This window comes from Jaculus jaculus, chromosome 18, assembly GCF_020740685.1.
Source record: "Jaculus jaculus isolate mJacJac1 chromosome 18, mJacJac1.mat.Y.cur, whole genome shotgun sequence".
NCBI lineage: Eukaryota > Metazoa > Chordata > Mammalia > Rodentia > Dipodidae > Jaculus > Jaculus jaculus.
In genome coordinates, this window is record NC_059119.1 from 49,371,781 (window position 1) to 49,399,061 (window position 27,281).

At 38.1% G+C, this 27,281-nt stretch overlaps 1 protein-coding gene across 2 annotated transcripts in view; it reads left to right on the forward strand.

Annotated features, from left to right (window-relative positions):
- Lrpprc (leucine rich pentatricopeptide repeat containing) overlaps positions 1 to 27,281 on the forward strand; it is a 96,426-nt gene that overhangs the window by 37,195 nt on the left and 31,950 nt on the right. For both annotated transcript variants that reach the window (XM_045137369.1, XM_004660130.2), the window contains 11 exons: positions 2,401 to 2,428; positions 3,995 to 4,052; positions 5,214 to 5,320; positions 5,537 to 5,614; positions 5,947 to 5,991; positions 6,302 to 6,415; positions 7,397 to 7,527; positions 8,332 to 8,417; positions 9,819 to 10,026; positions 19,265 to 19,389; positions 19,821 to 19,927. In XM_045137369.1, the coding sequence (XP_044993304.1) occupies positions 2,401 to 2,428; positions 3,995 to 4,052; positions 5,214 to 5,320; positions 5,537 to 5,614; positions 5,947 to 5,991; positions 6,302 to 6,415; positions 7,397 to 7,527; positions 8,332 to 8,417; positions 9,819 to 10,026; positions 19,265 to 19,389; positions 19,821 to 19,927 (1,087 nt within the window). The remainder of the gene's footprint in view (positions 1 to 2,400; positions 2,429 to 3,994; positions 4,053 to 5,213; positions 5,321 to 5,536; positions 5,615 to 5,946; positions 5,992 to 6,301; positions 6,416 to 7,396; positions 7,528 to 8,331; positions 8,418 to 9,818; positions 10,027 to 19,264; positions 19,390 to 19,820; positions 19,928 to 27,281) is intronic.

The window sequence follows — 27,281 nt, forward strand, 5'->3', positions numbered from 1 at the left end:
CTGATATTAGAAACACTAAAAAATGCAGGGAGGGGCCTTTAATCGCAGCACTTGGGAGGCAGAGGTAGGAGGATTGCTGAGAGTTTGAGGCCACCCTGAGACTACATAGTGAATTCCAGGTCAGCCTGAACCAGAGTGGGACCCTACTTTGAAAAAAAAAAAAAAATGCAGGGAGAAGGATCCTGGATATACAACACTGTTTTGGAAATGGCCTCTGAGCAGTATATAGCAGGGTTGAAATCCCCATGGGTAGACCCAATAAAGCCATTATAGGAGATTGAACCAATTCCAGTTACATCTGTGGCATGGGAAATAATTGAAATCCCTGTGTGGTGCCCAAACAAGGCTACCGTATGAAGTTATGAAGATGAATTGTGGTGTGTGGTGTCGACCTGAAGATTCTTGGCTATACCAGGATTCTAGAACAGCTACCGTGGAGAGCTGTTGGCTCAGGCAGAACTCTCCCCAGGCTGCTGACCCCAGCTGGAGGGGCAGAATTGGAATCCAGAGATGTTCATTACTGTTGTATTGGATTTGTACTGCAGATGTTTGATGTTTACCTGCAGTCTCTCCTAATGATGCCTTTTTACAGTGGAAATGGTTACTGTCTGCCATTTTGTTTTGGAAGTGTGTAACCTTGTTTTGATCTTGTGGGGCCCACAGTTGGGACAGTCATTTCAATCTCAGATGAGACCTTTGAAACTGGTCTGATTGCAGTGACTGGGGTGAAATCTGGTGGTTTGAATGTGTGTCCTTCGTAGTCTGAGGTATTTGTGATTAAGCTTACAACTTGAGTCTCCAGCACAGCGGAGGAGGGTTACTGGGGGATAGATCGTGTATTCCGGCCTTAAAGGTGGGTTCAGAGCCCTTTGAGTTCTGCCAGTTAATGCTTGCTGTGGTTTGATGGCACACCTCTGTTGCGATCTATGAGCAAACTTCTATCGCTGATGGTGTTCCCCTGTGTTCTGTGAGCCTGGAATAATCTCTTCCCTTCCATAAGCTGTTTCTGGGTGAGGGCTTGTCCAGGAGGCAGAGGTGGCTGCAAGAGTACGTATGGGGTGCGCGTGCCGTAGTGCACGGGTGGCAATCTGAGGACAACCAAAGGTCCTCATCCTCTCCCTCTGCCCCGCCTGAGACAGGGTCTCCCTTGTTATTATTATTATTATTATTATTTTATTTGAGAGCAACAGACACAGAGAGAAAGACAGATAGAGGGAGAGAGAGAGAGAATGGGCGCGCCAGGGCTTTCAGCCTCTGCAAACGAACTCCAGACGCGTGCGCCCCCTTGTGCATCTGGCTAACGTGGGTCCTGGGGAATTGAGCCTCGAACCGGGGTCCTTAGGCTTCACAGGCAAGCGCTTAACCGCTAAGCCATCTCTCCAGCCCTTATTTTTTTTATATGTATGTAAGTTTTTGTTTTTAATTTGTCATTTTTTGCAGGTTGAGAGAGAGAGAGAGAGCAAAGAGAGACAGACAGAGAATGGGCGCTCCAGGGCCTCTAGTCATTGCAGACAAACTCTAGATGCAACGGCCACTTTGTGCATCTGGCTTTTTGTGGGTACTAGGGAATCGAACCCAGGTCATTAGGCTTTGCAGGCAAGTGCCTTAACTGCTGAGCCAGGTCTCCACCCCGTAGTCTTGGTTTTGCTGTTTCGCTTCCCGAGTGTAGTTTACTGGCCTGCGAGCTCCCTGGCTCTCCTTGCCGTGCCTCTCATTGCCGTAGGTGCGCGGCCACTTTGTGTGAGCGCTGGGCGTGAGGGATTGAGCTCGAGCTGAGCCATCTCCCCTGTTGCTAGGATGTTTTCAACAGCATAGTTCACATTCTGATTTTGTCACTGAAGTCCTTTCTAGTATTTCCTCCCCTTCTATTTAGAATCCACTTCAAGGATGGGCGTTAATTATCATTTGTCATAAAGTTCTCTAATCTAGAATAATCTTACCTCACTGAGGTTATACATCTCTAGCTGGAATATCTCTTTCCAGGGAATGGAATGTCAAGGCAGCGTGTCCATCAGCGTCTCAGTGACGTAGCTCTTGAGCGGGCACTGCCATCGTTCCGTTTCTCCATTATAAGTGCTGCTTTTCTCTTTACAAACGACAGTTTGTGAGCAGATCTTTTCAGACCATGTAAACGATGCTGCTTTTTCAGACTTGGGCCTCAGCACGTAGGGATAATGGCTCTTCAGTGATTCCCACCCAAACCAATCTTTATTTTGAAGTTTCCATGTGGTTTTCTAAATTACTTTGTCCGGATGATTCAACTTGACTTTGTAAATATTTATTTACTTTTAATTTAGAGGCTTGGACTATGCAGATTATGTAATGTAATTGCTGGTACATTTTAACTTCGATTTTTTTTATTAACTGGTCTTATTTTTAATCCTTTGCTGCCCTCTGCAGGTCTATGAATATAGATCTTTGGAGCAAAGTAAGTTATTCCTAGTAATGCATATCATAATATGATATATCTTAAAGGTCATTAAGAGCAAAGATTTTAATAGCTTCTCACATTTATGATGTATTCTATGATAACTTGATGGATTTAGAATCTTGAAATGATAGTTTTAAGCAGCAGGAAAATTGTAATGCAGATAGTCTTTGATTTAGTTCTAAGTTCTTATTAAAAGTTTTAACTTTTCTAAAAGAACACTGACATGACCTTATAGGTTTCATATTTTATTTTTGTGCCTGTGTTGGGATTCAAACCTAGGGCTTCAGACATGTTAGGCATGCATGTTACCACTAAATACCCCAGCCCAATTTTCCTGCTATATACATGTAAATATGTTTGAGTTCTTACATGTGGATGATATGCAAACCAACCTAATACTGTTAATCTTTAAAAAGTTAACTGATTTTATCAGAAAGAGCAATTAGAATGATTGCATAAAACTTTTAACTTAGTAAAATCAGGGTGCATACAGTTTTGTTTTTAAGATTCTTAATGTATTTATTTATTTATTTATTTATTTGAGAGAGTGACAGAGTGAAAGGCAGATAGAGGGAAGCAGAATGGGCACACCAGGGCTTCCAGTTGCTGCAAATGAACTCTAGGCACATGCACCATCTTGTTGTGCATCTGGCTTACGTGGGTCCTAGGGAATTAAATCAGGGTCCTTTGGCTTTGCAGGCATGCAGCTTAACTGTTATGCCATCTCTACACCACATTTTTATTTATTTATTTATTTTGAGATAGATAGGGTCTAACTCTACTCCAAGCTGACCTGGAATTCCCTATGTAGTCTCAGACTGGCCTTGAGCCCAGCAATCCTCTTACATCTGTTGCCTGAGTGCTAGGATTAAAGGCACGCACCACCACACCAAGCATCACAATTTAAACTTCGTATGTTTTGCGATGCTGGATATTGAACACAGGGGATTGAATGTGTGCTAGACACGTGCTGTACCGATGAGCATCCTGGGCTAGAGCGAGGCCCTACCTTAAAAAAAAAAAAACAAAAAGAAAAGAAAAGGAAGATTCCATGAATCTAAACAAATTTGAAATTTTATTGTTTTTCTTTTAGTGACATTTTAATGAGTGGGAAAATGCCATTAACATGAAAAATTATTTACTGGTCTAGCACATTTTACTTCATTATTTCTATAGATCTTCATATATAAAAGATGGCACTAATTCAGTGTCAGTAAAACCAAAAATTATATGATAAGAAATATTGGTTCATAACTCAATAAGCTATTTCCTGTTCATATGAATTAATGTTGAATGATAAACCAATCACTAGATCTTTTCTTCTGATATTCCATAAAGTACTACAGTTTTCCTTCAGCATGGGCTTGTTTTTATTTAGAGAAGACAAACCTATTATTTAAAAAACAAACAATTTCTTTGGTGGGTGGGGGTGGTGCTGGATTACTGTGATGTAGAATGATACCTTACTAGGGGGAGGTTTTATTATTGCAAGAATTCAATTTCAGGTTGCATTTGTCCTGTCTGGTTCTCTTGCTGTAATGCATGAATCTTATGTCTCACCAGATAACAGAGTTGTTGTACAAGGATGGACGTTATTGCCAGGAGCCTCCAGGACCAACGGGTAGTGTTTCAATTTCGATGATTGTAACTTATCCACAAATCCATTCTTCTGTGTAATGATGGGCTACAAGGATTACAGCAGTAAACACTTTCTTTTTGAAAGTGAAATTTGAAAACATTTGGTTATAAATCTTTATATTGATAGCAATATTTTGAGATCTGAAAGGTGTTGGGTTTTACTAGTTTTTGTGGTTGTTCAGACCGTAGTAGGAGACATTTTCTTTTCAAGTATTGAGACAGTGTATCTGATAGCATCTGTGGAAATAGGCTTAAATGTCAGTGACTCTTAGTGTTCACACAACTTTAATATTTTTTTGCAGGTATGGTTAATTTTAAGCATAAAAAGCAGGAAAGGGGGTCTTAATAAATGTTCCCACTTCCACTTTCCAAATGAACATAATTTGTTACCTAAAAGCCCATTTAGTGGTTTTGATTTCTTATATAATGAAGACCGGGCTACACTGTTTTGTTTTTTCTACGAAGGCACCTTTCTTGTAAGCTCAGCTCTCCTAGCTAGTCAGCAACACTTGGCCCTCCGCATTTTACGCTTGAACGCATGAGAAAATTACTGTTGTTACAAAACATCTTTGCTAATCTTGGTGTTTCATTGGCTAATAGGCAGCTCTCCATGGGATTACTAGATCTGCTTATTAAAATTATTTTAACTTTCTATACTCAGTATTTAACAATCTTTTCTGATTTTTTTTTTTTTTGTTGTTGTTGTTTCCCTGAGTATGCCCACAGAAGAATTAGTGCAGAAATACATAAAGACATTTATTTATTCTCACTACTTGTGCTTTGGACAGGAGACGAGTAAGGCCTTGGGCAGGACCATTTCTGTCACAGAGTGGTAGAAAAAAAATAGATTGAAGTAAGATTCAGTACTGAAAAGCTGTCACTTGGTCTGAAAATAATTAATATTCCTTTCACTCACCAGTTAGATATGTGCTCCCAAACCACATAATCTCTATGCCTCAGTGATCATTGTTGCCATTTCAGAGCCTCTCATCAGGGTGACATCTCACACCAAAATGATTTCTTATAAATTAATCTTGATAACATGACAGTCTCAGTAATTTTAGTGGAATGCTTTCTTGTGTGTGTGTGTGTGTGTGTGTGTGTGTGTGTGTGTGTGTGTATGTTTTTTTCTTCCCCCCTACAGAAGCTGTTGGCTATTTTCTTTATAACTTGATTGACAGCATGAGTGACTCAGAGGTACAGGCCAAGGAAGAGCATTTGAGACAATACTTCCATCAGCTGAAGGAGATGGTACCGTTTCATTTTTTGCTATATAATGCTTGTCCTGCCTGACATGTATCTATTAGATTTGAAATTGCTGCTTTTAAGTACAACCAGACCACTTCTCAATGACATGCAAGAGTTGGAGACTTAAATTATGTCCCAGATAATTTCTGATAGACAAATTTCAGTTTAGTTGTCTAAAACTCGGGGCTTTCTTCTCTCCCTCCCTTTTGCTTCGTGCAGAATGTTAAAATTCCTGAAAACATCTACAGAGGCATTCGTAATCTGCTGGATAGCTACCAAGTTCCTGAATTGATTAAGGTGTGTGGAATGTAATCAACTTTTGGAAACGCTAAATTCATATATAAGAGCTTTTTAAATTTTTGCTAAAATTGATGCTCTGGGGCCCCAATTCCTTATTTCAATGATAGCCATTAAAACGAAATTTTCATTGATTGATCAGAAAACCGTTTGCATATTAAAGGATCCATTTGCAGCTAATTGCAGTGGTTAAGGCACTGTGAACAGAATGTCTGCAAACTTTAGAAAGGTGGCAGTACATTGAGATGGGCTTCTCATGTTTCCTTTTGGCATTTTCTAATGGATTTGCCTTGTGTTTTCTAATTGTGTGCTAATTTAAATCCCGATTTTAGGATGTTAATGTACTGGTTGAAAGAGGGAAGATAGACTCTCGAAAAGTAAGTGGCTTTTTTCAGCGGATCCTGCATGTTATAATATTTGCATTTCATGGAAATTCTAGTGGTTCCTAGCATTTCAGTTACCTTTTATACCTCTGCTTTAACAAAACCTGTTCCCTATCAGGAAATCCAACAGATCTAGGAAATTTACTGATAATCTTGGGATAGTCATTTATCTCTGGAGTTCCATCCATGGGTCCCAACACTAATATCCCAAGTAGCATTCACGAGAGGAAAGTCATTTTAAAGGTGAGAGTGACTAGGGCTTTATTTTCTTTATGTAGTAATTTTTTTTTTTCCATTTCTGTAGACTTCGCAACTTATGTCATCTGATTTGGAATCTACACTTGAAAACCTAAAAGCTGAAAATCAACCTGTAGGAGATACCCTGAAGCAACTCATTCTAGTGCTTTGTTCAGAAGAGGTAACATTAAAACAATTTCATATATGCTATTAGTATGTTCTTCTATATAGATCCCAGTAAGCAAAACCAGCTATACTATATGATTTTTTTTCAATTAATTGTTTATGTCATGCTTGGGAACAATGCAATTAAATGAAAGGTTAACTAATTTCAGCTACACCTTGAATGGCATGTTTTCGGGTTGCTGTAGTTTGTTTACAATCATCTGGGAAGTGAATGATAGTCACAGCCGTGATAGGTTTATCATACATGCCAAATGTCCTTTCAAGCCATGGCTCCGGTCTCTTATATCTAGATTGTCAAGCAACTGATACATGCAGTAGTCATTTGCAAGTCAAATATAACTAGGTTGTTAATGCAGGGATTGAAATTCCATTTTCCTGCTAGGAAAAAAACCTCTTTCCGAGATAAAGGGTCTCTTGCCTTTTTTTTTCCCCAGCAGGCGTCCAGCTGTACTTGGTGTTCGTTTTAGTGTGTGTCCACAATTTGTAGGGTGTCACTGGACTTTTGTCAGTTTCTGGTTCAATATAATTTAGCCAGAGCCTGTGATTTTAGGAAAAGAAAATGCTGTAGCTAACGTTGAAATTGTAACATGATACAATTATATTCTAAAACAGATTTCTTCATATTACGTACATGCTACACTAGACCAGGATCTTTTCACTCATTTCAATTTCTGTGTGAGGAAATTATACTGTATGTCAGAGTACACATAGGAAATAATTAAATCTCATGATACATAGAACTAAAGCCTCAAATTTGATATAAATAGACTTTCACATTACAAAAAAGAAACCTTTTAAATCACACACACACACATATGGCTAGTCAGCTTTTTAGAAGTATCAAGGTGATAATATAAACTATTGATTTTTTAAAATTACTATTATCTTTTCCTAAACTCTGAGCAGTAAAATCCATGACATTTTTATCTTTATGTTAATTTCATCTTCCTTTTCCATTATAACCTTTTCATTTTAGAATATGCAAAAGGCCCTTGAAGTGAAAGCAAAATATGAATCAGACATGGTTATTGGAGGCTATGCAGCTTTGATAAATTTGTGCTGTCGACATGATAATGCAGAAGATGCACTGAACTTGAAACAGGAATTGTAAGTGCCCCGGCATGGAAACAGGTCATTGGTACTCTGCTCTTGATGCGTTGTCTAGATTATTACTGTCATCTAATGCTTAGTAATTTTTTTGTTGTCAATAGTATTTAAATTTTATCATATAAGGTTCTCCATTGGTTATAGAACTGCATATCAAAGCAGCAATGATGGTTATTATTTTATAAGCTTTGATAATGTTTTTCTTTTTAAAATATTTTTTATTTTCTATTTATTTATTTGAGGGAGGAAGAGCGTGAGATAGGGAGAAAAAGAATGGGTGCACAAGGGCCTCCAGCTACTGCAGACTCCAGACTCCAGACGCGTGCGCCCCCTTGTGCATCTGCCTTACGTGGGTCCTGGGGAATTAAACCTGGGTCCTTTGGCTTTGCAGGCAAGCGCCTTAACTGCTAAGCCATCACTCCAGTCTGTGTTTCTCTTATAATATAATGCAAGCATAATTATGACCAGTTCCTGGGCATTTTTGTTTCCCATTATCAGATTTGTAAGATAAAAAAATGGGATGTTCTGTATGTTTCAGTGTTTATGAAGAAAGCACTGGAAAGCCAAAGCCTTTCTTGCTGTCTGTAAGTGCAGTGACGTAGCATGTGCGCGACATTGTATTTTTACTTTTGCAACCACTGAATATAATTGCATAAGAATTGATAGGAGGTTTCAAATATATTAACGTAGAGTCTGGTATTAATTGTTCATATCTTCTGATAAGGTTTTGACAAGTAATAAAATGAATATTGGCACCTTTGCTATAGTTAGTGGATTTCATGTAACTATGGTGTTATGTTACAGTGACCGTTTGGATCCATCTGCTGTCCTTGACACGAACAAGTACTTGGGCCTTGTGAAAGTGTTGGGGAAGCATGGCAAGCTCCCAGGTAAGGCGCAGGGCATAAAGGAAGCGAGCCACGCAAGCGCCTGCCGCCGGCCCCACACGTGAATCAGTAGTAATGGTGTATCATGTCCTGCAAAGTGCTTGAACACTTTGCATACAAATTTGCATGTGAATCCAACCAGAGCTGCATGGACAGTGTAGGCCATTAGTTTTAATGGATTGGCAAGCTTGTCATCTACATTTGCACAGCTCAGTGCCTTTTGCATTTCTGCAGCTAGTTTTTATTAGCATTGCTGTTTGGATTGAGTTTGAAGATCATGACTTATGGCACAATTTGCTTATATGCCTGCACTAATGGCTTTGTTTTTGCTTAAGAAGATCTGAAGGCAGAACATTAAACCTATAAACATAACCTGATATAAATAAAAGCCTCTGAATTTCTAGTCTCCGCTCATAGTAACATTAACAAACTACATATTTTAGTTCAGGTTTTTCATTAGCCATTCATGAGAAAAGCACAGGTGATTGTTTAGCTGACTTGTATATTTATAAATTTTCTCATTGTTGATAACATTAACCCTGATGTAGTTAATTGCTTGATAGTTTCTTACAGTTGCTTATTTCTTACACTGTAGGACTTGGCTGCATTCAACACTCCTCTTTAGTCCTGCTCTCGTCTTCCTTCCCTTTCTAGGAGAGACTGCTACAGGGAAAAATGTATGGGGATAATATTTGATTTGAATATTTTAATTTTTCTTAGGAAGCTTTTCTAGTACAGAAAATGCTTTATAAAAGATTAGCCTGTGGTTTTAAAAATCACTTTTTGTAAAGTGGTCAAAACATTTTGCCTGTGTGATAATTGAGAACAGCATTATAAGCGCACTTAGTCCATATCCTAACATGTTTGTTTCTGCCTTCCTAATGAAGCTTAATGAATCTAATGTATTAACATGCAGTCTTTTGGAAAGCTTTCATTGGCTCTGCTTGGCTAATTAGTATCGACATAGCAAACAGGCCCTATCGGTATCAGACCATTAGTCTGGCTCTATATACAGTGTAAACACATCTTTATTATCTGGCCTCCTGACAAGCCATCTGCTAAAGAAACAATGGTGTGATTTAGCAGATGTTAGCTCTGAACGATAAAAGCATCCATTTAGGAGGATCTCACAGCTATAGGGCAGATCGCACAGGGTTATGCGGTGCAGAGTGGGCACACAGTCCCTATCTATAATTTGTAGTCAAAGTTGCAGGGAAATGATAAAACCATGCTATTGTGGATTTATAATTGTAGTCTCGTTTAGAAATGCAAGTAGTAATTAACTTGAAATCGGCATTATACACTAGAATTTACATTCCTGCTGGGCTTGAAATGCTGTTTTAATAGCAGTTTGTTTTCCCTACATGAAATTACCTAAGGGTCTTTTGTGTTACTTCATTGTAGATGCTATTAACATTCTAAAGGAGATGAAAGAGAAGGATGTTCTTATCAAAGATACAACAGTCTTGTCCTTTTTCCACATCCTAAATGGTGCTGCTTTAAGAGGTGACACTGAAGCTGTCAAACAGCTGCACGAAGCCATCGTCAACCTGGGGTTAGCAAAGCCATCCATCCACATAAGCGTCCCACTGGTCACCGTGCACCTGGAAAAGTAAGTGAAATGAATTTTGAATGTCAGACATTGGGCTCAAAAAGCGAGCCTAATCTTTTTGGAGTTACGCTCTGTGAATGTCCTGCTATGGTGGAAGGTTTCGGGGTTGCTCACCAAAGAAGATGCCGGGGCCAGCTGCTTTTGAACCACCAGCAGCGCCGTGGTGTCTCGTTACTTCTCAGTGCAGTGGTCTCTGCAGGTCATTTTTGTAGGGCACGTGATATGACATGAAATTACATTTAGGGCTGGATGTGGTGGCTCAGGCCTGTAACCTAAGCGTTTAGGAGGTTGAGACCTGAGGATTACAGTGAGTTCTAGGCCCGCCTGAAATACATTGAGATCCTGTCTCAAAACAAAACAGAAATTGCATCTTACTTTTGAGCCTAATAAGTACTCATTATTAGTCAATACAAGAAATAAAGATCCTATAGTGCTGTTTATTCATTGTGGTTATTGTTCAGGTGATAAATGAACAGTCATATTTCTCTGATGTTTCTTATCTACAATTTGGTATTTCGGTCACATATCCTGATACAGTTACGCTAGGTTTGAGTGATGTTGGTAGTGTCTTTCCCTTATGAAAAGATAAATTTTATTAACAAGGTAAGATTTACTGAGTTTGGAAATTCTTTGGTTAAAATGTTCTTGTTGGTACTGCATGTAAGATATTATTGAAAATTAAGGCAAATCATAAAATCAGTATATTCTTTTGTAATGAGTAAACCATTATTCTAAGATGATTAATCACCCTTTGTCATCTTTGTCATGGCTTAATACAGCTTTTATTTTGTGATGAGGGGTTTTGGATTTTAGTGTGGGTGTCATTCTATCAATTCCAGGAAAAAAACTCAAAAGTTTATGCTTTAATAGTTCTTATTTCCTCCTTAAACTTTTGGTATTTTTCATTATACAGTTTGGAGCATAATGACTATACATGATGAATAATTTAGTTTTGAATTTAAAATATAAAATTAAAGCCATCTCTTTTTAAAATTTTTTTATAATTAACAACTTCTATGATTGTAAACAATATCCCATGGTACTTCCCTAAAGCCATCTCTTACTTTAATTAGTTTTCTGTTATGGAATTTGTAAAATCAGATATTCCAATGTGCAACCCCCCCCCCCAAATAAAAAAGGTCCTTTGCCATCCAATCAGAAATAGTTACCAGTTAGCCAGGTGTGGTGGCGCACTTGATCCCAGCACTTGGGAGGCAAAGGTAGGAGGACCGCCACCCTGAGACTCCATAGTGAATTCCAGGTCAGCCTGGACTAGAGTGAAACCCTGCCTTGGAAAACCAAAAAAAAAAAAAAAAAAAAAAAGTTACCAAGTTAGATGGCTGGCCAAATCTTATCTCCCCACCCCAAATCTCAGCATTACATTCTTTTAAAGAAATAATGATTCAGACAATTACTGTGTTATTGAGTTCTCATATTCACAGGCAACTTTATATAGAAATCCTATAATTAATATGCTTCCTACTAGAATTTTTTTTTTGATTGTTTAAAAGACCCATTTCTGCAAATTGCATGTGGAACTGTGCACAGGGATTTGAAAGAAATGGGCGCAGTGCCCAGAAGAATTAGGCCCTCCTACACTACTGGGCAAAACCAAAATAATTAACAAAGAAAATGAGGCCATGGCAGAAAAGTATCTTACAAACAGAAATACTTTGAAGACAGAGGAGACGTGAAAGTTTTCCGAAGGAGGTCTGCAGATGGGGCTTATGACCCAAGCAGAGTTTAACTGAAAGGAAGATGAAAACAAGGTCAATTGAAGTGCCAGTGTGGAGCATGCTCGATGCTTCTGACTTTGAGAACAGTCACATGTGTGCGTGTCTCAGATGTGGCTGTGTTTGTCAATTGTGGTAAAGAAATCTAAATTACTGTCTTTTCTTTATGGTGTCTTACTGCTTCAGATACTTACGGAAATTTTTCCCTTTTATTTTTATTTGTGTGAAGTTTTTCTTTGTTTTTATGTTATTTTACATTTTTATCCCCAGCTATTTTACTTGGCAGAGACAGTCTCCATGACAGTCTTTCTATTCCTTTATCCATCATCATCATCATCATCATCATCATCATCATCATCATCAAAGTAATTAACTTTGAGTCATGAGAATAATAAAAATGGAGTAAAGAAAACTTCATTTTTACCAAGCTATAGAAAACTGGTAGCAGTTAATCAGGAAAAATTGAAGTAACATGCTGACTGAAACTTGCATTTAGTTTTGTTTTGTTAGCTGATAGTTAGCTAATTAATTTAACATCATGGCAAGCACTTGGACTAACTACAGCAGCCTCCCTAAAGCCCATGTGTGTTTGGTTTTGATTTAATATGTCCAGTCTTCAATAATGAGTGTTGGCTCCAACAGGTATAAGCTTATTTGTGGAATGAGCCTTAGTTGCTCAATTGGGATAAATTTATGAATAACATTTAAAAATGTTATAAAAGAATCTTCAATGTTTCATTTAACAGCAAGCATCATTTTGACATGTCATTGTAAAAGTATATCATTTTCATATTATAATTCTGAAGAAAATCTATGAGGTTGAATTCCTTAAAAAATAATCTTGAGGGCCGGAGAGATGGCTTAGTGGTTAAGCGCTTGCCTGTGAAGCCTAAGGACCCCAGTTTGAAGCTTCACTTCCTAGTACCCACGTAAACCAGATGCACAAGGTGGCGCATGCGTCTGGAGTTCGTTTGCACTGGAGGCCCTGGTGTGCCTATTCCCTCCCTCCCTCTCTCTCTCTCTCTCTCTCTCTCTCTCTCTCTCTCTCTCTCTCTGTCTCTGTCTCTCTCTCTCTCTCTCTGCCTCTTTCTCTGTCTGTTGCTGTCAAATAAATAAATAAGAACAAGCAATTAAAATAATAACCTTGAGAGTGTGTGTGTGTGCGTGCGTGCGTGCGTGCGTGCATGTGTGGTGTGGCTTATGTGCCATGGGGTGCGTGTGGAGGTCAGAGCACTGCTTGGCAGCGCGGGGTTCTACCTTCTTCAAGACAGTCCTTGCGTCTGCAGACCAGCCGCCACCCTGCCAGGGCGCCTCCAGCCAGCTGGCCCTTCAGCTTCGGATTCTCCCGGCTCTGCTTCCCATCGTCATAAGCATGCTGGGATCCCAGACGCATGCCGCACTTTGCATTTGTTCGTACATGGGTGCTAGGGAAATAAGCCCAGGCCAGCAGGCTTTGTAAGCATGTGCTTTTTAAATTAGTGAACCATCACCCCAGCCCTTGGACCTTAATTTTGAAATTACTTTTCCAGTATTGGGTAAAACACAAGAAAGTATACTGTGTCAGTTTGTGTTACTTGGATAATATTAAAAATGCTTTGTGGTTTTGAAATAACACATTTTTTTTAATTTAAAAAAAATTTTTTTGTTGTTCATTTTTATTTATTGAGAGTGACAGAGAGAGAGAGGGAGAGAGGTAGAGAGAGAGAGAATGGGCACGCCAGGGCTTCTAGCCACTGCAAACGAACTCCAGATGCGTGCGCCCCCTTGTGCATCTGGCTAACGTGGGTCCTGGGGAATCGAGCCTTGAACCGGGGTCCTTAGGCTTCACAGGCAAGCGCTTAACCGCTAAGCCATCTCTCCAGCCCTGAAATAACACATTTTTAAATCTTCATTTGCCAAGGGAAATCTAAGACACCAAAAGGCTTAAAACATTATAAATAAATTGGTAACCTAGCCTGTTTGTATATTATGAAAATGATAATACTTGCATTGAACAGGAAGGAAATGTGCAGAATTAAGTTTTTGTTTACATTATATCACAATCTTTAGCCCATTTATCTGCATGAAGTTCAAATGAATATTCTGTTAAACATTTTACAACTTATTTTAAAATTTATTTTATTAAAATCATACCTGAGTCAGGGAGATGATGAAGATCTTTATTAAGGAAGAAAGAAATGCTTTAACATGGGTTAAAAGAGATTTTGATTAGCCTTCATGTTATAGTAAAGGAAATCAAATTAATGAAATCTGAGCCATTAGATTGGAAATCATAAATATTTGTATGATGAAGTTTTAGACTTCTTTGATAGCTGGTCCATTTGGCTTCATTGCATTTGAACAATATCTGATGCTACTTATCTGGGTTATATTGTACAAATGATCAAGCAGCATTAATTTCGGCTTTCTATTAAGGATTTGTTTCATGCTGATTTGTGCTGTGGTCTGTATGTGCACATATGCATTTTATTTAAGTGCATCATGGACTTTGTAATCTTCCCAGAACCCTTGCAATATTAATCTTCAGTATTTCATAAATAATCCAAATTTCTCTGAGATGAACTTATACCAGTATAAGTTTTGAAACTCAGTATAGTACTGTAAATATGTTGCATACGTGATAAGCACACTGTCCGTACAAACAAAAATAAAATTAAAAGGGATTTTTGTTTGTGCCAGATAACTTTTATTATTTATGGGAATGCCTAGTTTCTATAATAAAATTCCTTATATGCTAGAAGGAAATTAAGGAGGTTTGGCTCCTTTACTCCATTATTGCAATTAAGAATTTAGCATCATCAGTGCCAAAGGACAAAAAGTGTTTGATTTGCCCTAGGGGGACAGGACAGTGATAAGATGATTTTTCGTCAAGGATCATTGGGTCGTAATTAAGTTACATTCATGGCTATTGCTTTTTGAAGGATGATTGGTAAATGACAGGCTTCATGTGCTTACTACGGACAGTGTGCAGTAAGGTTTTTTTCTCCCTCTGTCAGAAAATCCTGTTGAGCCTGATAATGTAAATGTGGCATTTTATTCTGAACAAAAGGGTAGGGAAATGAGCTATCTTGTCTAATCATTCAGTTGTTTAACACCGACTTCTAGTTTAGACTCAATTGGCTGGAAAGCACTTGACATGTGAAGTTAGTGCCGTTCCGAACGCGTGTTTGAGTAAATTTTAAAGTAAGTGACAGCTAAATTGTACCTAGGGAAATTACAAAGCCTTCAACACAGTTAATTTTTTGGGGAGGATTAGTTGTAATTGCAACACCAGTCTCCTTGAAGATTCCTCATTTATAGATGATGAACAAAAAAAAAAAAAAAATGTACACACACACATAAAAACATTTGGCTTTTCAAGGGCTGGTTCTCTTAACAGAATAATTTCTGTGATGATGGATTCTCCTGAATTACTTTCTCCCCATACTAAACATACAGTTGGTTTTTAAGGTGTTGAGTTTGGGGTTTTTTGTGTGACTTTTTAGCCTCCCTCCTGCCTCCTGCCATACATAGATGTACTATACCTTGCTCTAGTAATTTCAAACTTGAGAGCTTTTCAATCAGTAAGTTCTTTAGGTAAATTTATCACTTTGCTAACACTATAAGCACTTCATTCTAATCAAAACCTGATATTTGTCATCTTTTTCTGTTTAAATTAAGAAGCTGCCCTGGATTGGAAAGTTATTTCCTACAAATGTGTAAGACCTAAGTTGAAAGAAAGCTACAGATAGCTTAATAGACCATTGTAACTGGTCGCTCTCATTTAGTAATTAAAGACTGTATGGAACACATTTATGACATTCCCAGCTACTTATATTAAGGGATTTGCATTAGGACTGCTTCATTTTTAATATCTTCAGGGAGGTATTTTTGTAATGGGTGGATATTTCTTTTTATGTGCATATCCAGTGAGCTTGCACCTAGCTGAGTGTTTTTGTTTCTTTCATTGATCTTATAGCTCATTTAATTTCATATTAATGACTAAAGTAGTAGGCCACATCACATTTGCCATGTGAGAACTTTTTTGATGTTCTTCTAAATAATAATGAAAAATTGCATTCTGTAAGTATTTATTATATAATACTCATATTTCCTTAAAAGTGAATTGTAGGTTCTAAAGTGAATTTTGGCAGGGGCCAAGTGAATCCACTCCAGTTAATAACTATAACTCTTATCTGGGTTTTCAGATTATCTAATGGATTCACCTAGTAAATATATATGTGCATATATGTGTGCGCTTAACCACAATCACTTTTCCCAGTTTTATTTTTATTTCATAGAACTTATGTGACACTTATTGTAAATTTATATATTTTTTTAAATTGTTGCTTTTTAAGATGATAGTTTTTAATTAGTGTGGGATTTTTTTCATGAAAATTACTTCATATAGTCCATCAGAATTTTTCACGGGGTTCTTCTGGTCTTTAAAGATAGCACAATGAATTTTGTTTTAAAGATAATAGTATGTTGTTGATTTGTGAAAGCAGTGGCTAGGTTTTTTTCAGGAATGGATTTGAAAATTAAAATTGTGCACAAAGCTTTAGGGATTATACAGATATATATATTGAAATAACAGCTTGAAAGTTGAATACAGTATTAATGTATTAAAAGACTTTTTCAAAGGATTATTGTTATTTTCAAATATGTTTCAATCACTTTGGCAGACAAAGCACACAAGGGAAATTGTGGAGCACTTGAGGTCACAGAGCTGCAAGTGTTCTGATGGGCAGTGTGTTGTCCCACATTGTGCCTGAAAGGAAAGCATTTTCTTTCTTTTTCCTCGTGATATTTGCTGCTCTTGGTGATTTCATCCTGCCTCCTCTCAGCAGGGCTTTTATCTGCTGCTGTGACGTGTGTGGGTAGACGCACCTACTCCGCAGTCTTAGAGTGGGGAAGGAACCCAAAGGACCAAGTGCAGCCGTTTCTGGGAGTCTGAGTTGGGTGTAGTACTCAGCAGTCAGGCCCGAAACCCAGAGTCCTGTGTGTCTGTTAGCTGTTTTGTATTTCTGTCACATAGGTTTTGAAGCTTTAACAGGAATGATTAAGCATAACATGCATTTTGTGAAGAATGTAAATGTTCATATTTCAAAGTGACACCATCTACCCACAAGACTAAATGTAGAAATTCAATAGAGCCTTCGAAGAACTGAGCAGGCATTTGCTTCTGTTCTGTTTTCACTACACTCATAGGAAGCGTTTCATTGTAGATTTTATTCATTCTTATAGCAACTGTAAGAGCAGGAACATTGGTATTTAAAATTACTAGCAAACATATGAATTAATTCCATCTTTCTGTTCTTGTCTTTTCTGTTGTTGTTCTAAGCATGTATAATCTTCAAAAGCATATATTTGGAGCCCAAGGACTATTAACATGTCGCTTTGATTGACACAGCAATTATTCATTCATTTATTGATAGCTTTGACCTAATGTAGGGGAAAGACAATTGAGACAGTCCTATTCCAATTTGGGAATTGATCTGAAAAAGTAGGTCTTGCCAGTTTAGGAAAAAAAACAGCAAGTGTTAGTTTTACTCTTAAAAATGCTCCATAGTTTTCCATTAAGTGGAATTGTGGAAAGGGAATACTGAATCTTTGTCTAAAGCAAGGCAAAATACTGATTATATAAAGCTTTATATCGTATGTGGTAGCTCCTATAGCATTTCTCTTCTATGACAGTAATCTAGCCTGCAACATCTACTTGCGGTTTTGAAATTAACCTGTAATTTACTCTTCACCCCAAATGACAAAAATTCAAATGACTCTGTGGGGTGCCAGAAGAGGCACTGTAAACAGGACTTAGTAAGGGGGCGAGGTAGAGCTCTGCTGGTAGAGGACCCCTTTTCAGTGTGTCAGTGTTACTGCAATGAAATTCATACTCCTGTGTGTTGTCCTTGCTTCGTACAGCTTAAAATCTTAATCCAGATAAAATAGTCATCTACTCTAGAGCAACAAAACATTTATACAATGAACAAAAATGTAAGACTTTAACAGGAAGTTTTAAACAGGCTTTCTTTCTTCCTTTGAAAACCGTTGGTATATATACGAGAAGTTTATGTTCTCCAGAAAGATTATCTGTAATTGTCACTAATTGTACTTTGGATCTGTCTTAATCATTGCCTCTTTTTTTTTCCAGCATATTTCATATTGTCTTCAAAAGTCTGGTTTCTTATAGCAAATTATACCACTTAGTAGGTTATACAAATAGTGATTTTCATAAAATATAATATATGGTGAGATGCTCTGAAACTGGGAGGTCCTGGGGTCCCCTGCCAGAGCCGCCCTCTGTGTGCTTAGTAACATGAGGCAAAGGAACAATTCTCTGGGTTCCGCATCTCCCCTTCTCTACCAACAAAGGGAAGTAGCAAGGAGAATCGGATTGCATAACCTCATGCTTCCATGGTCATATATTTCTCACATTTTTCCTTTCAAAGGAAAAAAAGTAATTTTGAGACCCACGAAAATATTTTTTTTTAATTATTTGTTTATTTTAGAGCAACAGGCAGAGAGAGAGAAAATGGGTGCGCCAGGGTCTCCAGCCACTGCAAACGAACTCCAGACGCGTGCACCCCCTTCTGCATCTGGTTAACGTGGGTCCTGGAGAATCGAGCCTCCAACCGGGGTCCTTAGGCTTCACAGGCAAGCGCTTAACCGCTAAGCCATCTCTCCAGCCCTCCACAAAAATATCTTTTCATACTCTTATTTAGGAAACTTAAGTTAATGAAAGTGTCATTTTCTTTTACCCCCCACTTAAACAATATCCTTACTCTGGGGCTGGAGAGATGGCTTAGTGGTTAAGGCACTTGTCTGCAAAGCCAAAGGACCTCGGCTTGATTCCCTAGTACCCACTTTAGCCAGATGCACAAGGGGGCGCACACGTCTGGAGTTCATTTGCAGTGGCTGGAAGCCCTGGCATGCCCATTCTCTCTCTTTCCCTCCTTCCCTCTCTCAAATAAATAAATAAAAATTAAATATTAAAAGATAGCCATAATTCCTCTAATGAAAAAAATGCTTAGAATTGTCCTGAAGTTCATTGACCCACAAGAATGCTATTGGTGGGTATTTAATTTAGTTCTCCGGGTCTGAAATTGTGGGTTGTCAAAGAAGTACTTATGCAGTTGTGGGGGGAAATTGTTGTTAGAAATTGTAACCTTATGCCAACTTTGTAACAACCTTATGACTTACACAAAGTCAGATTTTATGTTTAGTACAGTTAGAGAAAAACTTTGATGTATTTTGACTTCTTTTCCCCTGAGTACTATATAGAGAGGAAAATTATGAAAGATGAAGCAAGAAAAATGTAAACGGCAAGGATTTGTATATTCTGACATATATATATAAAAGGATTGTTTATTTTTCCACTTTCATTTTGGCTTTGTGGTTTTTCTAGGTTAAGTAAAACTCAGTTGTTCAATTTAAAGTTTCTCTGATCACTATGTATCAATTCTTTCTGGTAGCCAAAACTGAATTTAAATATATTTTATTCATTGTTGTTGTTTTTCCCCAAGGGACGATTTACCTGCTGCTCTTGAAGCCAGTCTTGACTGCTATAAAAAGTATAAAGTACTACCTAGGATGCATGATGTCTTATGTAAGCTGATAGAGAAAGGCGAGACTGACCTAATCCAGAAAGGTTAGTAACTGTCAGGTATCTTAGTGTACCTGGGGTTTTTCCCTTCTGCATGTTTAATCTGAATGTGTGAAGGTGAACAGAAAATTTAACAGAAGGCATATCCATATCCAGAGAAACTTTGCTATGCTATTGTAAATGTCTGAGTTTTAATAACTCTTCCTTTGGAAAAATTACCCTTCTTATTTTTTGTGTTCTACTTGACTTTATGAGGATCTTTGTAAACCTTATCCTCAGTAGTTCTTTTTAAAGCTAGTTTTCAATACTTAATGTTATCTACGTATGCTGTCAGATGAAGAATATGACAAAAATGTAGCTAAATCTATAATTTAAGTTATTTGTTCTTCAGATGATTTTTTTTTGGTTTATCCAGATGTTATATACTTTCTTTTTTTTTTCTTCTAATACATTATTTTTCTTTCTCTCCTTTCTAGCAATGGACTTTGTGAGCCAAGAACAAGGTGAAATGACAATGCTATACGATCTCTTCTTTGCTTTCCTACAAACAGGAAATTACAAAGAGGCTAGGAAGATCATTGAGGTATGATTTTTAACTATAGTGTTCTAATTGTGCTGCTGTTTAGACTCTTAATTAGAATACGTTTAAAAATTTCACCCTTTAATTATACTTGTTCTGATTCATGTTAATAGAACTCAGTCCCAGTCATAAGGGGGCGGGGGGCTTGGCCACTTTCTTTATTGTGTGTAATTACAGTTCAGAAAAGGCAGTCTAGTTGTATATTGAATTTGTTTCCTCACTTTGTTAAATTCACTATTAAATATCAAAATGATATTTGCATATTAAATCTTGGATTGTAGAACAATTAAATTAAACTGGCGTTCCTGGGTGTAAAGTTGCTAATCCTCTTTGCCAACGAATTCTTTGTTCTTAAAAGCAAAAGAATTTAATTTGCTGCAAACCATGCTCAGATTTATTTGTAATGCTTGTCTACAAGTTAATCAGCCAAACAAGTGCTATCTGCAACTGTTTGGCATTTAATTTAAATTTTCGTTCCCTTTTTGGGGGGGCACGCTATGGTAAGCAGCTTATGGGGAATGGTAGGTGACAAACCTGGCCTGTTTAGGATTAGTGTATTTTATCTAGTCTCTACTGAAATTTTTCTTGTTAGAATTGATAAGGCAAAGGGCACCTATGAAGTCTGTCCAGCTTGTGATTAATTTCATTATTAAACTGTTCTTGGCCCATAAGGAAATAGACCCAGTGACTTTAGAACAATTACCTCATGTTACTAAAACTGCTCGTCTTTAAGTACATAAGTAACCATGCTTCCCTCAGATCATTCTTTGCTTTTACTCCATGTCTTTTTCTAGAAATGTCCATCATGCCCTGGTGGTTGTTGGCCTTCTCATTTTTCATATAGGTGACTCCAAATGATAAAACTGAAAATGTAGACTTATAACCCAGAAAATTATTAACTATACTTTGTAGTATTTTTAAGGATGAGAAAAAAAAACCTAGTATAGAAAAAGAAGACTGTGAAGTTAGTTCAGAACTTTCTTCAATTTTTCTGTCTTGTGACTCAGTCTGCCCACTTGTCAATGTCTTAGACTGGTGCTTCCGTAGTTTCAGGAGTCAATTTGTATTTTCTAGAAAATGGTGTGTATTCTGCCATTGAGAGTACACATTGACTCCGAAAATAAGAAGAGCTGCCTGCCTGATGGCTCCTCTGCCTTGAACACATGGTATCAGTGTAGTCAGGTTACTGATCAGAATAGCAAAAGCCAGAGGCAGAAGATGAGCTTCCTTTTGCAAGCTACTTGCCTGTGTGATAATGCACAAGTTGCTAACCCTTTCCTATGCTGGTGCTTCTCTAAGAGGGAATGTAATATGTCTTTAAGATTCAATCATGTAATGTATGTAAAGCAGCTTGCACTTTTTCCTGGATTAAGGTAAACGGTCAATAATATTAATTCTCTTTGCCCCTTAAAGGTAGGGATTGTATTTTTTTTATCCCACACAATTTTCTGTATGATGCTTAGTATAAGGTACAAGCTTGTCACATGAATAAGCAAGAGAAGACTAGCTCTTACTATGTTAGAGCCTTGCCACTATTGGGCACATCTGCTGATGACAATATTTTCAAAATTGATGTTTGCACAATTGCTTAGAGAATAAAGAACAGCTGCACAGAGCCGTTGCAGCAACCAAGGACAGGAGGGGACGGCAGGCTGTGTGACACCTGAGACCAGTCTGAAGAGCATTTCATTTGTAGGAGTTTGATTTTGGTTTTTTAATTGTTTTATGGCTAATTGAGGATTAATCAAGACGGGAACTTTTTGCCATTAAACTTCAAGGATTATTGGGGCTGGAGCGATGGCTTAGCAGTTAAGGCATTTGCCTGCGAAGCCTAAAGACCCAGGTTTGATTTCCCAGGACCCTTGTAAGCCAAATGCACAAGGTGGCGCATGTGTCTGGAGGTCGTTTGCAGTGACGGGAGGCTCTGGCACGCCCATTCTCTCTGGCTCACTAGCTCTCCCTGCCTCTTTCTCGCAAATAAATAAACATTTTTAATTCAAGGGCTATTAATAACATAAAAGGGATGAAAATTAATGTTAGATATGTGTCAAAGAACTGTGCAAGTATCAAGCATCATTTTTATTCCTCCAATAAACAGTCTTGGCATTGGGTAGACTCATTCTAGTCAAATTTCCAAAGTTGCTATGTATTTGAAGCCCTGAAGAGCTAAGATAAATTGATCATAATAGTGCATTAACATGACCTGTTTTGTTTTTAAAATGATTATCACATAATACATTTAGCATAGACTTTATTTTTTATGCATATTGTTACAGGAAATTATAGCTAGTTTTTAAAATATTTTATTTTATTAATTTGAGAGTGAAAGAGAGAGAGAGAATGGGCACACCAACGCCTCTAGCTACTGCAAACAAACTCCAGACGCATGGGCCACCTTGGGCATCTGACTTTATGTGGGTCCTCAGGAACTGAACCTGGGTCTTTTGGCTTTGCAGGCAAGTGCCTTAAAACCGCTAAGCCCTCTCCCCAGTCATATATAGCTAGTTTAAAATATCTTTCGGAGGGCTGGGGAAATTTTAAATTTTAAATATCTTCTGGAGCCCGATGAGATGGCTCAGTAGTTAAGGGCACTTGCTTGCAAAGCCTACCAGTCCAGGTTCTGTTTCCTAGCCACCCACGGAAAGCCAGGCCGGCATTCAGTTGTAGATACTCCTCATGTGCACATCAGTAACTTTTTTAAATGTTCTGTACTTTTTGAGTTTTCTGCAGTGGACACATAATAGTGTTATACTTAGAAAAAGTATTGTTTTCTTCCAAAGGAAAGAGTAAGAAAAAAATAAATCAAATTAGATTGGATCACCCTTTAAGAAGCTTATGATACAAGATTCCTTGAACGTGAGATTAGTATGTAAGGGTAATTGCTATCTACAAGTGAAAAAGGTTGGCTGCTTACGAAACATTTTTAAAGAGTTCTGAGCATTTAGGAGAGGATCCTGACTCGCGTGTAGAAACAAGGGAAGATTTTCTGGAGACCACTGGTGTGATGGGCATGGTCGCACTTTAATGTCACAGAGTTTGTGGAGCTGGGCAGTACATTAGAGGGACACAAAAGAAGTAGAGAGGTGAGATGTCTGGTTCGTTCATTCTTAAAATGAGACTCAAATTCATTGTAAAGAGTAGTTTTTTTTTTTTTCCTAGACGTTAAGACACTCAGAATATGGAAGTTGAAGTTAATTCACAGAAAAACAGACTGAATACAAGCCAAAGGATGCAGGGTGGTGGATTGAGGAAGTTGGGTGGGTCTTGAGACAGTAAAATTAACGCGGATCTCAATTACTGTAGACATGGGAACCTTAAAGGGCCTTGAGTCAGTTGCCTGAAGTGATAAATAGTGATTGCAGGAAAGTGACTGTAGTTAACCGAAGGTCAAGTAGATTAAACTAAAGTCTGACTTGTGTCTCAAACACAGCCCCTCCTCATGAACCTCAGACATGACATAGATTTCATCTGAAACCTCATCTGAGGCTTTTTACTAAGGTGGCTAATGGCATTTGAGTGGCTTCCCAGTTTGACCAATGTTTCCCTCCTTCCTTTTTCTTCTTCCTCCCTTCCTTACCAAATATTGATCATGTCTTATAGTCTAGTCAAAGAGAGAGATCTTGTAAGCCATTATTAAATGAAATAATTGCTATAAGAGAAAATTTCATAGAGCAAGGAACCTACTTGAGGTTAGGTATTTGTATGGTAGTAGTGTTTGTGAAAAGAAGTTCAGGATAAATTGGGAGCTGACCTTGGCAAAGCGTGGGGACAAAAGCATTCCAGACCAAGGAAGCAGATTGGGTGCAAGGGTACTGAGGAGGAAGAGTTTTCTTTCCTGTTTCACCTTAGGGGCTGAGGAGGCGCACTGGCAGCGGCCATCGGGCGCCTGGTGCGCTGCTGACCACGCTGTTAGCTTGCTGCCCGCCTTCCACCGTGGCGTTCTTTGAAGGCAGCCCGAGCTCTTTTCTGCTGACGTATCTCTGTAGACTGCCTCTCCTTCTTTCCAATATTCCGATGGCATGTTGTGGAATATACTGTGCCATTGAGAAAATATTCACAAACTTTTACAAATTTATTTGATTATATCTGGGAGATAAAATTTAGTAAATAAAGGCTATATCTTGCCAGTAATGATGATTAGTCTTGATTTTCCACCCCTTCTTATAGAACCAAGTAAAGTACACATGTTTACTTAAAATATGTTAAATTTTAAAGACTCACTAACCTCTAAGGCATGTGCCATCACCTGGGTTCTGAGACTCAAACTCAGGTCTTGAGACTTGAGAGGCAAGTAATGACTACTGAGCCATCTCCCCAGCTCCCATAGTTCAGATATTTATACATAAATAGCCATATTTGGTTTTCATACTCTTTCCTAGTTCTTGGCAGTGGTGAGTCAAGATTGAAAAATGTCTTATCTTTATAGTGGAGACTTCCTTTTTTGTTGATCATGGCAGAGTTGGCTAAAATCCTTCTGAGTTTTAATTCAACATTTTTTTTTCAAGGTAGGGTCTCACTCTGGCCCAGGCTGACCTGGAATTCACTGTGTAATCTCAGGCTGGCCTCGTACTCACGGCGATCCTCCTACCTCTGCCTCCCGAGTGCTGGGATTAACGGCATGTGCCACCATGCCCGGCTTTAATCCAACACTTTTTGGTAGAAATGGTGGTAAAGTAAAATGGAGTTTCTCTGTGAAGAAACAAACAAAATTACTTCACTCATTTAGCTACTTGTATGCTAAGGTGCTTTAGTCACCTCCCGGGAATAGCAAGCTGCAGATTATAAAATGAAGTAACACTTTTTGAATAATTTGTTCTATTTCAAGAATCAATATTGATGTACGTGAAACAAAGCAGATGTGAGTGCAATCTGTAACTCTTTGCTTTGTTATTTACTAGATGAACTTCAGGATAAAATCCTGATTTTCCTTCCTTAATAGGGTCAGGATGACTTCTGCATATGACAACATGGATTTTAGAACTGCTATCCTCACCAGTGTCCAAATAGTATTTATTTACTATTTATCTTTACTAGTGTGCATGGTGTATTACGCAGACCACAGATTTACATGAGGGTAATAAAATACAATGAGAGTAATGACAGGTTTTTTTTGGTTTTGTTGGCTTTTTACTTCTTATTGCCTGTACAGTTGAACCCAGTATTGACTTGTAAATGTAGAAAGGTTGTTTTGAAGCACAGTAATTCAGGTAGAAACAAACATGCTACTTTCTCTATTACACTACTCATTTGGTCTCATTATCTATTAAATAAATGGTATGTTGCAAGAGTCAAAACTAGAAGTGAGTTTTTTTTTTTTTTTTAGTATTAAGTAGTTTTTTTTATGTTATAGTTAACATTCCAATTAGAATTCAGTTCTTCTCCATGTTTTTATTAAAATTCAGTAAGATGTTAAGAGATAAGCCAGGAACATGGACTGTTCCGGCGGCCGAGGGGATTTAGTTAATCTGACCTAGATGTTCTTTTGATGATTTGAGATTTACATGTGCAAACAGTTCTCAGTTTCAAAGTGAAACATAGGAAGATGTACAGAATAAGTCAGCCGTCCTGTCGGCGACGGGCCGATTAATCAGCCACAAACACGAAGCGTTTGCCTTCAGAGTTGTGCTCTTTGGATCTTTTGGGATTTGGATCAGCAGCAATATTGAAAGTTGTAAGTGAATGTAGCCCTTGCATTTCGCTGTGTTCTAAAGAGGATTATTTGCTCTTTTTTTCAAGGGCTTTTCATATACATTGATTCTAATTTCATTTTCAGTGTGGTGTATTTGAAAACAAAGCAGATGTGAATGAATTCTTGAAATTATATCTGAATATAGGTGTTAATATTTGAAAATATGTTTTAACATTTAATGTGTTCACCATCTAGTTCTCATCCCCAAATTGAGGATGTATGTGCACAGTTAAAATGAGAGCATTCATAAAATCTGTGGTGTACAATTTTTCTCCCGCTACCCACGCTGCAAGCTTGCTTCTGCTTCAGTCCATTTTGTTTAAATTTAATGAATTTATTTGCATGGGGGAGGTGGCAGCAGAGACGGCGTGCTGCGGGGCGATGCTGAGACGTACGTACTACTGTATGTCCAACTTTGTTGGTGCTGGGGAATTGAACCTGGGTTGGCAGGCTTTGTGAGCAAGCAGCCACTGAGCCATCTCCGCAGCCCTGCTGCGATTCCTTCTCTTTCTTAATTAGAAATCATGGGGCAGCCAGGTGTGGAGGTATTCTCTTGTAGTCTTAGCTATTTGGGAGTCTTGCAGTCTTAGCTACTTGAGACTGGGAGTTGGAGGCCAAACAAGGCAACATGATTACATTAAAGGTCAGGTCTAGGGGAAACTCGATTTTGTCAACAGAGCAGAGTGGAAAAAGCGGAAAAGTTACATTTTGCACCCTGAAACACAGCCAGTGTGGATGAGTATGTGGCTGTCTTATCACAGTGTTGTGATTGGAATGTAGTGTTCAGTGGTGAAACCCCCCGACAGGTGATGCAAATGCTATCATTGGAAGGACAAATCCTTGGAATTATGTTGAAATGGTTTGTCTTTTATTCCAGCGTCCAACATTGTGAAACAGGTGCTTGAAGCCAGAGCTACTGACTAAACCTTGGGAATTTCTAACTGAGGATATAACTAACATATGCCTCAATTGTTAAAATTAAGTGAGATTGAATTAATTTTAAGTACTTGGCTTGTTTTACTCGGAAAACACAGTTCTAGGTGCAAGGCAGCATGCCTAATAATTGTTAGCATTCTCTTTTTTATTATGAAGTTTTGTAAAGCATATTCCTTCTAAAAATGAAAAACACTGGTTTATTAAGTTGTTGATAGTTCTGTATCACAAGCTAATAGGTTTTTGTCTCCTAAATCTGTTGGGATCTCTGTAGTGTTGGGGGTGGTGGAGGGAACATAAGGGACATGGGCTTGTGTGGGTAAGCAAGACACGGATATGCTATGTTTAATTGGATGCATTTGGAATTGGTTTGTTACTTCTTTTTGAGCTAATAGAAATATAATTCATTAAAGTCGCATTGAATGGGATTGTAGAGATGGCTCAGAGGTTATAGGTCCTTGCTTGCAAAGCCTAACAGCCTGTGTTAAGTTCCCCAGTACTCACGTAAAGTCTGGGGTTTGTTCAGTGGCAGGAAGCCCTGGCGTATCCATCCTTACTGTTTAATCTGTTTGTATGTCTTTTTTTTTTTCCTCTCAAATAAAATAAATAGAATTATTTAAATTTAAATTTTAAAAAGATTTCTTAAAAGGTGACAAGGCCCTAGGTCCAGTCCCCCCCCACCCCAACCCCTCGCAAATAAAATTAGGCAAGAGAGAAAAGAAAATAAAAAAACTT